General features: G+C 44.7%; 2 protein-coding genes across 2 annotated transcripts; both read left to right on the forward strand.

Annotated features, from left to right (window-relative positions):
- Positions 1 to 2,000: 2,000 nt before the first annotated feature.
- Positions 2,001 to 5,102, forward strand: LOC124696066 (eukaryotic translation initiation factor 3 subunit K-like). The gene is made up of 8 exons (XM_047228849.1): positions 2,001 to 2,204; positions 2,815 to 2,871; positions 2,957 to 3,007; positions 3,098 to 3,160; positions 3,678 to 3,728; positions 3,825 to 3,891; positions 4,392 to 4,474; positions 4,626 to 5,102. The coding sequence occupies exons 1-8, from the start codon at positions 2,097 to 2,099 to the stop codon at positions 4,824 to 4,826; spliced, it is 681 nt and encodes a 226-aa protein (XP_047084805.1). The 5' UTR covers positions 2,001 to 2,096; the 3' UTR covers positions 4,827 to 5,102.
- Positions 5,103 to 8,575: 3,473 nt separating this feature from the next.
- Positions 8,576 to 10,621, forward strand: LOC124701602 (40S ribosomal protein SA-like). The gene is made up of 5 exons (XM_047233694.1): positions 8,576 to 8,784; positions 8,965 to 9,227; positions 9,317 to 9,514; positions 9,615 to 9,798; positions 10,143 to 10,621. The coding sequence occupies exons 1-5, from the start codon at positions 8,640 to 8,642 to the stop codon at positions 10,271 to 10,273; spliced, it is 921 nt and encodes a 306-aa protein (XP_047089650.1). The 5' UTR covers positions 8,576 to 8,639; the 3' UTR covers positions 10,274 to 10,621.
- Positions 10,622 to 10,999: the final 378 nt, after the last annotated feature.

A 10,999-nucleotide genomic window follows, 5' to 3' on the forward strand; every position in this document is an offset into this window, starting at 1 on the left:
CGGGTGAGGGAAGGGGGAAGCTCCAGGAAGGCTTCGCTCGCTCGCTCAAAAAGCTCTAACGCTCGTTTACGAGTGGAGTGCATAAGCCCTTATTGAAGTAGGGCAAGGCCTTACTACACGAGCTCGTAAGTCAAGCACGGAACGAGCCTTGTCTACGAAGCTTCGCTTCTTTTTTTCTTTATTGTTATTTCTAACTCATATTTATGAGATAATAAAATATGGCAAAAGCTATACCAAAAATTGGTTCACGTAAGAAAGTGCGTATTGGTTTTTACCATGGTCAAGGGGTAGTAGTCCACCTCTGGACTACGGGTTTGTGGCAGTAGCTTGATCTATTTTTCTCATGTTCTTCGTAGTTTTTAGTGCCATATGAGCGGCCTCACATGATTATGTCCATATTTGTAATACCTATGTGGTGGATCCTTATTCTACGATATTGCGCTATGAAATCTGATCATATTATGTGTAAGATATATTGATAGATGCATATTATGTATCCCGTTCTTAAGTATTTGAACTGATCCAACATCTATGCAAGAGGGTGTGTGGGGTGGTGTGTGTATTAGATGGAGTAACATGGTTTTAGTGATTTGATAATGACAATATATTCAAGATCTATTATGGCTTTGCCTTTTCTTTTGCTACCCCACTAGGGATAAAGTGAATGCATGTACTATGTTCGTCACGTGACAAAAGTGACGATCTTGTTTGTTCAAGGTAGCATATTTGATATTCAAACATCATGTCAAAGTACTTATGATTATGTTCTGTCAATTCTTAATACAAGATTGCATGGAGTTTTCCCTTTCTTGTGGAGTATAAGAGAAATGTGTTGCATCATCTCTATGTTAGGACGTGATGCCCATATGAATGCGTATCTTACACATTCTATTATTTTGCATCCTCTATCTTATTGATGAATTACTATTTGTCCACTATACAACTTAAAAGAGAGAATAGTCAAGTGAACCCATGAACTCCAGACCACTTTTTATCATAAGAAACACCTTTATATTGCTTTTATCTTATTTTTTATTTGCTGCACTATTTTAATCCAAAAATACAAAAATATTTACTTTTCTTATTTGCATCCAAAACACCAAAAACAATGAATCCCTTTACACTTTTTTAATTAGTTACTATATTTTATCTAGTTTTACTCGCTTTATTTTTACTTGTGTTTTATTTACTTACACGAAACCTTGTGCTTGACAGCCACACGGTGAAGTTGGGGACACAAGGCTTTTATTTTACTTTGCAGGATTGCTAGAAGAAGAGAGAAGAGAATACTCTTTGCTCAGTTTCGCGAGAGTTCGATATAAACCCTCGAGTCACCCTTGGGGGGGAAATACTTTGCTGACACAACACTGAAAGAGCGATTCACCGGAGAGAAGGCGCCGTAGATGGAGAAGGTGTCCGTCGGCGACGTCCCCAGGTTGTCGTCCGCACCATCGCCGCTAGACCACGTCGTCGCCTCGAGAACGCGTCGCCGGTCTTTGGCACTCGCTTTCTTCCCCGAAGAAACGCGAGTTATGGGTCGTGTGTGGAAATTACACTATTCGTTGGGCTTGGTGGGGGAACTTTGGGGATGGGCCAGAGAAAAACTCGCAAAAACCAGAGAGGTAAATGACCCGCTTGGAATTTTTCGAGACTGTGGGGGTGGGCCGAGAATTTCCCCTCCGCGCCCTGTAAAATACTGGAGGAGTGAATGAGGCGTGAGAGGGTCTTTTTTCGGTGATGGGTCTTTATGCCTAAGAGGGGCTTGTACTCAATTAGCGTAGAGCATGATACTACTTTCACATAATATCATTTATTTGTTGGCTAAAGGTTGTGTTTTTCATATATGGAAACAGGAAGTGAGCCAACAAAGGGTGAGAAACCCCAAGGGTACCCCTAAAAAATGGATAAAGTGATGGTTGGGGCACATATATTTCGCAGCGTGGCAGTAGTAGTACCCAGATAATCGAGGGACTAAATAGACAAAAGTCACGCTAACCCGGAAACCCTTTCCATCCACCACCTCCCCCTCCTCAGCGCCGCCACACTCCCAGGGTTTCTCGATCTACCCAGCGTTAGGGTTCCCCACACCGCCGACCATGACGAACGAGCAGCCGGCGGAGACCTTCACGGTGGAGGAGATCGTGGCGGCGAACCCCTACAACCCCGACATCCTCAACGACCTCGAGGTCTTTGTCAACGAGCAGGTAAACCCTAGCCCCGGGGCGCGTTTACCCCTGTTCGTTTCATCCCTCGCGAAAGGCTCAGTCCGCAGGCTTGGTGCTAGTCGTTAGCCCTGTCCCGTGGTTACGACGGAACAGCGGGGAAATCGGTTCGTTGGTGCTGTGCTGATTTGTGCGGCGCGGAAGCAAGTCGTGGCAATACGCGGATGCTAGAAATTTAGCGCTATTGTTCGTCTTTGCGTCAATAAGTTTTTTTTGGATGATATTAGAATAGGCAGATTAAATTTGCCTTTGCTGTCTTCAAGAGGTCGAGTACGCCCCTCTCAAACATCAATCATGTGTTCGTACAATGATGATTAGATTGATAAATGGACTTTCAGTTAAGATTATTATGTCTGTGGTCATGAAGTGGCAAACATAAGCTTTTATACAGATAATATCCATATATAGCACACTGGGTCTACTGGTACAGTGGATGTTCAGCTTGTGAACTTTACGGAAAAAGTTTGACAAAACTTGAATTTAGGATCTATGTATTTAGCATAAGCATGCGTACCTACTTGTTGGCACACTGTCAGTTATGCCATGGTTTGATCCTCTTAAATTAACACAGGTTATATCATGTTTTTACTAGGTTTCTTCACAAGCATACAACTTGGATGCAAATCTCAGCCTTCTACGTCTTTACCAGGTAAAATCGCATATGCATATGAACCATTGTTATCCTGTTTCCCGCTGAGATATAGCTATGCTTAATGTTTGCTTCCCTGTTGCAGTTTGAGCCAGAAAGGTTGAGCGTACAAATTGTAGCGCGCATATTGATTAAGGTCAGCAAACAACTAACGGTTGCACCAATTTTTTGAATAACACCTTCTGTTGATTCGTTCTCATCTGCTTAGCTTGTTGTTTATTGACAGGCTCTCATGGCAATGCCTGCCCCGGACTTCAGCTTATGCCTATTCTTGATTCCTGAACATGTGGTATGAGAAATATATATGTTGCTTTACGTCTTCACCTGGAATTGATCTTTTCTCGTCATCTACATATTTATGTTTCTCAACCAAATGCAACTTAGAAGAGTCCAGAATTAAGAGAGATGTTGATTTAGCTGTGAATGTTCAGTGATCTATTTGTCATCAAAGCTGATTGTTACATTGACCTTGAAACATATGCAAGACATGTAGACCTGGAGATGCAAAATTGTTGTAACTTGCCGTAGGCTGATAGGGGATGGAACCAGCATCTTTATATTCAGTATGTGCTCATTTGCACATCAAGGACATCATGCAAAGTAATGTGCATTTTGATCTGAACTATTCCTTCTGATTACTGAAATATTGAAATTTCGCACAAGACCAATTAGTCTTGCAGATGTGCAAGATGTGAGATATCTATACTGTGTCTTTTTAGTTGTGCATCTGTTAATAGCATTTTTGTTGGATCTCCTGAAATGAGCTGCCATTTTGTGGAGTTGACTTGTATGCTTTTTTATTTTAGCAAATGGAGGAGCAGTTCAAGACCCTGATAGTCCTTTCTCACTACCTAGAGGTACGTGCATGGTCTGGCTAATTGACCATTCTATAGATCTCTAAGAACTAGAGTGTATTGAGTATTGATCGCTAACCTCAAGTTATCTGCTTACAGACTGGTAGGTTCCGCCAGTTTTGGGATGAGGCATCAAAGAACCGTAACATATTGGAAGTTGTTCCAGGTATATGCTTCTTGTGACATTGAAGCTTAGTTGGCTATATGTTGTTAAGTGAACCAGTTGCTAGCAGTTGTACTACGATTTCATGTGCATGTTAATACCCACATAGGTTTCCTTGAATAGTTTTGAACCATGTCAGTGTTTTCCTTGCAATTTCTGTCAACAGACTTTGCAGTACAGTTTTTTTTGCTTTACTGCATCTGCTAAAGAAGCTTAGTTTCTGCACAACCCTTTTTTATTAGCGTTTTTTATCCTCATTGTGTAAGCATCTCAAACAAAATAAATGTTTCTGGTTGACTATGTGTCTTATGTTAACTTCACATGTCCTATTGTTACGTTTTTCACTTGGAAAGGCTAGAATTTGTTTTAATCCTAATTGATAAGTGCTACTGCGTTTTTCCTACCTGTGGTCAGTTTGCCATGGTATCTTTGGCCAATTGATACGAGTTCTTGTCTTGTACCTAAAGATGAAGTTTGACTGACATAATGAGTTTCTTTTGAAGGTTTTGAGCAGGCAATCCAAGGCTATGCTATTCATGTGCTCTCCTTAACATACCAGAAAGTTCCTAGGCCAGTTCTAGCAGAGGTACAATAATATGTATCCATAGTATTTCTTTATGAGCTCATGGCAATTTAAGCATTATGTTAGGCGACCTATTCTCTATACATTACATACCAACCAAAAGCAATCACCATCAGGCAAATCATGCTATTTATCTAATTTGGTTTATTTTCAGGCTATCAACATTGAAGGTCTTGCACTGGACAAGTTTATGGAGTATCATGCTGCAAACTCAGGATGGGTAATTGAGAAGGGTGGACGCTCTCAACTGATTGCCCTTCCACGCAACGAGTTCAATCACCCCGAACTCAAGAAGAACGCAGCTGACACCGTTCCGTTCGAGCACATCACCCGCATATTCCCTGTCTTGAGCTGATTGAACAACCATGACCGAATTGACATTGAGCACTTCTGTGGTCTTGGTTGCACACAGGCCTCCTGAGAGTTTTCTAGAACATGAGCGAATGAAGAAGCTAGTCTTGGCAATTGTATTTTCTCTTCTGTGGTGTAGCGCGTTTTGACGTTTCAAGATTATGGGGTACACCTTGTGTTAGCTAAATGAGTACCAAGGTGCTGTTTTCAAATGCATTCCTGTCGACATGTTACAATTGCCTGAAATTTCATTAGTGCAAAATTTTGTGCATCACCACAATTTGTCTTCCAGAGGATACCCTGCTGGTATTACATGCAAGTGGATTGGTTTAGATTGACATTTCATCCATTTTTTTTCTCACATTGGCATGTTAATTTCTCGATCCACCTATTCGTACCATCGTGGTACAAAGCCTATTACGTACTAAGTTTTTTGAAGTCATGCTCATAGACATAGCCATAGCCTCATCAATCTCCAAATAAATTATCGCCACAATTTTCTTCTACGACCCCTCCCCTCCTTGTGTCGCGTGGCTAAGCCCTCGCGCCGCCAGCGAGCCCCTTGCCGTGACCTCCCTCTTTGCTGCTGCTGGCCGGCGTGACGGTGGTGGTGAGGTTCTTTGCGCGCGGTGGACGTCTCACCGACGCTGGGATGCTGGGGCGGCGGCCCCACGTTGTGGTGGTGCGGGGGGCTCCCTCTCACGCCGCGGGTTGGCGGATCCGGCGACCTTTCGTCCGGATCTGGAGGGCAAGCGGGTCGACGGCTTGTGGTGGTTTCTCGGCGGCTGTGCAGTCCTGTTGTTGCGTTCGACGCAGTGTGGTATCCCGTGCGGTGGTGTGAAGGCCGACGTCCCTGCGGAGGTTCGACCTGCTGGTCGCAGTGGTCGGCTCAGGCCGAATGTGGTGCTGGTGGCAGATGTTGCGCATGGAGGTTGTGCGGCAGTGGTGTCCAATGGATGTGTCTGATGGTCCTGCTGCAGGGACGGACCATGGTTGGAAGCGGAAGAGCAAGGTGTAGGGTTGAAAATGAAACGGAGTGAAACATGCTTTATCGTTTTTGTTTCCCTCTATCCTGTCAGAATCGAAAATGAAATCGGAATCCCCGGAAACGAATATAAAAACGGAAATCATCGGATATAAATACATAACGGATACGTAGAGGATACACTACGAAAACGAATATTTGCCCCAACACAATGCGACATAATATCTTGATTCGTAGACCGAAAGAGACACATAAAAAAAAAACAATAAGACAAGATATATCACTTAACTTCGACAAGCGGCAATTCAACATAAAGTAACGCTGTGATCGACAGGGTCTCATGGATTCGTCGCAACGGTAGATGAGTCGTCGAAGATAGGACTTTCGGCGAAGGTCTGGCCGCACACAACTACATGCACAAGGAATTATACAGAGTGATTAGGGTTAGAGTAATTAGTGGACTTATACATGGCCAAGCCTGGTTTTATGTGTAAATATAGCCCTACTAAATGCACGGGCCTCTGAGTTATATTTCTGAAAACTTTCCGTATTTATTTTTCCAGAATTTTCTCTGCCGTTTCCGTTTTCGTCGGAAAAGACTCCCTCGTTTTCTTTTCCGTTTCCGTTTATGCTTTTATCGTTTCCATTTCTTTTCCGCAAAATGCCGCTTCCTTTTCCGTATATTTGGTCCTCCATTTCCTTTTTCTTCGGAATTTGACGGAAAATTTCCCTTTCATTTTCAACCCTAGCAAGGTGCAGGTGGTTGACAACGGTGGAGTGCGGCTCTGCATGCCCAACTATGTTCTGGATGATCTGTGCTCCGCAAGTCTTCTCCGTAGTTGAGGAGATGAGTCGGCGAAAGCCTATCTTCGACCTTGTGTCGGTGCTGGCGACGGCGGTGCCTTTGGCATCGTCTTCCTTCTTGAAGGCGTCGTCGGAGCGCTCATTTTCCTCTCGACGTGATTAGCTTGAGCTCTTTGGGTGAAAGCCTAAACTCTAGTTGCCTAGAGTGGACGATGGTCGACGACGGCGTCTTCATCGCTTCCCTCCTGGGGGCGTTGTCTCGGAGAGCTAGTTTGTGGATGTCTCGTCGCACTCCTCATGATTCATGGTTGGTGGATGTCAAGACGGCGGCGGCGGATATTTGTGCGATGGTCGTGGTCTGCGAGCGGTTTTCTCTTTGCAACTTGGACCACTAGTGGCTGAGTCGTGCCACGTCGTTGCTCCGAGTGCGAGCGGTCGGGGTGGCGGTCCCGAAAGGTGGTATTGGTGGTCTGCGCTAGGCGTGGTGGATCCATTGGATGTCGGGGTGGCGGCCCCGGAAGCTTGACATGTTGAGGACATCGACCTTGTGTCGCGTGGGCGACAAGGTTGATCTTGGGGTTCGTCTTCTTCAGCTACGTTGAAGTCTCCCATTTCTGCTCCTCCCATAGTAGTCACAACGTTTTCTCTCCGGCGTGGCTGGGAGATCAACTGCTCTTGGAGAGTGTGTCGTCCAATGTTTTATCGGTTTATTTGGGTGGGCTTGGCCCTCGGCCTCTAGCAAGAGTGGGTGTAGCCCCATGGTGTCTTGTTGTATGGTTTTCGTCCGATTTTCCATAAATTAATTTAACAATTTCTTCTTAATTAATGGATGGTAAAGCTTTTGACTTCCTTTTATTTTTTTCTTCTACATAACCCAAAAGCAACTGTGAAGAAAAAAACAAATTATGAGCACAAGAGCACAAAAGAGGCCACATCGAAATTAATTGGGCCGGCCGACGCAATAGAGGAGACCCAACTAGCATCACCACCTATTAAAAAGAAAACATAGATAAAAATTAATTAATATTTTCTTCTTGTATTAAAAATTAATTAAGACATGTCGTCTTTATTTACATAGATAAATTCAAGAAAACATTACGAATGGGTTGGGTGTCATTGAAAACCGCTTGGGTTGGGTATCGGAATTTTGTAATATTTGGTGTTGAAGATGGTGAGTGCTTGGTGACGGGTGAGGAAGGTGCTAAGTCCAATGTCTATTTCTTGTGTTCTTGTCCCTTTCCATTTTAAAATGGTCATGTTTTTTTAACTCATGCTTCTTCTTGGATGTTCTTTGACATGCCATACATAATATAAGTTAAAGTGGGTGTTATGATTTTGGTATGAACACATATTGTTCATCAAGGTTACCGGGTCAGTTTTTGGTACATTTGGTTAAGTACGATGAAGAAGATGCCAATAGAAACTCCCCGAAAATTGTACGTGGATAAACTAAGAATTTCTTCTAAACTATAAATATATTAAGTGTGTCAAGAAATAGATAAGTATATAAATTATATGTCATAGAATTATAACATTCTCAAAACTAAAATGGATTTTTAATGTTTGGAATATAGTTGAAATGCTTTTATGTGAATTATGCTTTTGTATGCCGGAGAAAAACTCCAGGGATGTGTGATGAGCGTTGTGTAGGTGAAGCAAGCATAAGACATGATATTTATAGATGATCATTAGCACATATAAAAAGTGCAACACTCGTTGAAAATAATAAGATCCCGTAGCAAAGGGCATTCAACTAGTAACCCAACAAAAAGCAGTTGTGAAGAAAAGAAACAAATTCAAAGCAAAGTAACGAAAGAGAGGCCACATCTAAATTAGTTGGGCCGGCCACACAATAGAGGAGGCCCAACTAGCATCACCACCTCGCTACAAAAGCCGATTAGGGTTTAGAGGCGCCGCAGATAAGACCCCTCCTCTTCCATCCCCTTCTCCCCTTCGCGCCGCCGCTCCCACACAGCTGAATCCTCTCCCTCCCGGCGCCGCCCAGACGCTCCAGAGTCCCCATCAACCATGGCGGCCGCGGCTGGACAGGCCCCGGCGGAGCTCTCCCAGCGGGAGCAGGACACGCAGATGTTGCTCGCCGCCGACGCCCACCTCGGCACCAAGAACTGCAACTTCCAGATGGAGCGCTACGTCTACAAGCGCCGCACCGACGGTACGCCTTCCTGCCAGGCAGCTTCCGATTTTTTTCGCCTAGGTTACCTTGTCCTCAGAGATCTGCGCACAGTAGCAGCTTTGCTCTGGTTAGCGTCGATCTGCTTCGGATCGTGGGTGCACTTGTTTGCAAGTCATACTGCTTCTGTTCTTTGATACAAACTGTTGAATGCATCCCTAGGCATCTACATCATCAACCTTGGCAAGACATGGGAGAAGCTCCAGCTCGCGGCGAGGGTCATCGTCGCCATCGAGAACCCGCAGGACATCATCGTCCAGTCCGCGCGCCCCTACGGCCAGCGCGCCGTCCTCAAGTTCGCGCAGTACACCGGCGCCAACGCCATCGCGGGAAGGCATACCCCCGGTACCTTCACCAACCAGATGCAGACCTCCTTCAGCGAGCCCCGCCTGCTCATCCTCACCGACCCAAGGACCGACCACCAGGTATGGAAAACTGCCATGCCAAAGTAGTACACTTTTGTTGCATTAGATGATTCAGTGTTGCTGATCCGGTGCTTCTGAATCACGTGCAGCCAATCAAGGAGTCTGCTCTGGGGAACATCCCCACCATCGCCTTCTGTGACACCGACTCTCCCATGCGGTATGTTGATATCGGCATCCCAGCAAACAACAAGGGGAGGAACAGCATTGGCTGCCTGTTCTGGCTCTTGGCCAGGATGGTTCTGCAGATGAGGGGCACTATCCTGCCTGGGCGCAAGTGGGACGTCATGGTACGCTGTCTTGATCAAATCCTTAGTTGAATTGTGTTGCTTGTCAGTAGAGTCTTGTACTATTTGCATGCTTAGAGCGTTACATGTTTGCCCTGTGCAGGTTGATCTGTTCTTCTACAGGGACCCTGAGGAAGCCAAGGAGCAGGAGGAGGAAGTTGCTGGAGCCCCAGAGTATGCTGCCATCACTGATTACGCAGCAGCTGGTCAATGGGGTGGTGACCAATGGACCTCTGATGTGGCTGCACCCCCGCCTGTTGCTGGTGGTGACTGGCCTGTTGCTGAAGGTTTGCACTCTCTGACTAATATTGTAGGCCCATTTTTCTTAGGTGTAGAGAGTCTTGTCACTATAGTGCCAATTGTTTCCAACATTGCTATGTATCTGTGTTGTGCAATACAGTAGCTTTTGAACACAAAATGTTGAGGCCTTCAGGTGCTGTCGGCATTTCTACTTAAATGTTTCATTTGTAAACAATTTCTTGTCTCAACTAACATCGCCTGTAATACATGTTTCTAACGTCTATGATTTGAAATTATATTAGTTAACATGTAGTCCTATTTCAAACCATTTATTGTATTTGTTGTGCAACTTTAGTTGATCTCTTCTCTGTTCATTTCTGCTTAATAACAGCTCCAGCTGCTGGCGGCGATGGATGGGATCAAGCTGGGGCACCTGTTGCTCCGGAAGTTGTTGCTCCTGCCCCTGTGGCTGCTACTGGCTGGGACGCAGCAGCGCAACCTGCTCCTCAAGGCTGGGAGTAAGGCTAGGACGTTACTTTGAGACCGTCTTTGCAGCTGAAAGGTCAAATTTTGTGGGGCATGAATGGATAATATCAAAAATCAGGCGTGGTCTACTGCATCTATCTACTCTATGAACAAACATGTTTTAGGATTTTCTAGATGAACATGGTCGCTATCAGTACTGTCAACGAATTGCGATGAGGGGGAGTTTGAGAGGTGTGTGATAAGTTACCTAGCTTTGAACCTGTTGGTCCTTCAATTTCGTAGCTGTCATAATGTATGATGCCATGCAGTGTGTTGACTCTTATATATGCTGACTTGCTGTTTGGTTTATCAAATCCCTGATAGGATTATCTTTATTTTCACCTACACACCATTGCTTTTAATTGTTTTGTCTCTTCTTTGATCTTCTGCTCTGCTTTTCTTGAAAATGTTGTATGTTGCATCCGTTTATGCCCCTATTCCAAGGGACGAGCTCTAGAATGTCTCAGGACATTGGAGTTGCTGGTGGGCATAAAGGCAGTGCGGTTGTTGCTGCAAGAGTACAACATGGGCTTTTGCAGAAGTCACGAAATGAAGATAGCTTTGTTGGTGTGGGCAGAATTGGTGTGGGCTGGGCTAGGAATGGCTCATTTTTGGCTCTCCTTATGCGGGCTAGACTACACATTTGATATTTCTATGGAGCTATGATTTATTGGGCCAAATCTTCCACATCTGATTATGTATTTTGTATGGCTGCTAGCAAAG

The sequence above is a fragment of the Lolium rigidum genome, chromosome 3 (genome assembly GCF_022539505.1).
Source record: "Lolium rigidum isolate FL_2022 chromosome 3, APGP_CSIRO_Lrig_0.1, whole genome shotgun sequence".
Taxonomy (NCBI): domain Eukaryota; kingdom Viridiplantae; phylum Streptophyta; class Magnoliopsida; order Poales; family Poaceae; genus Lolium; species Lolium rigidum.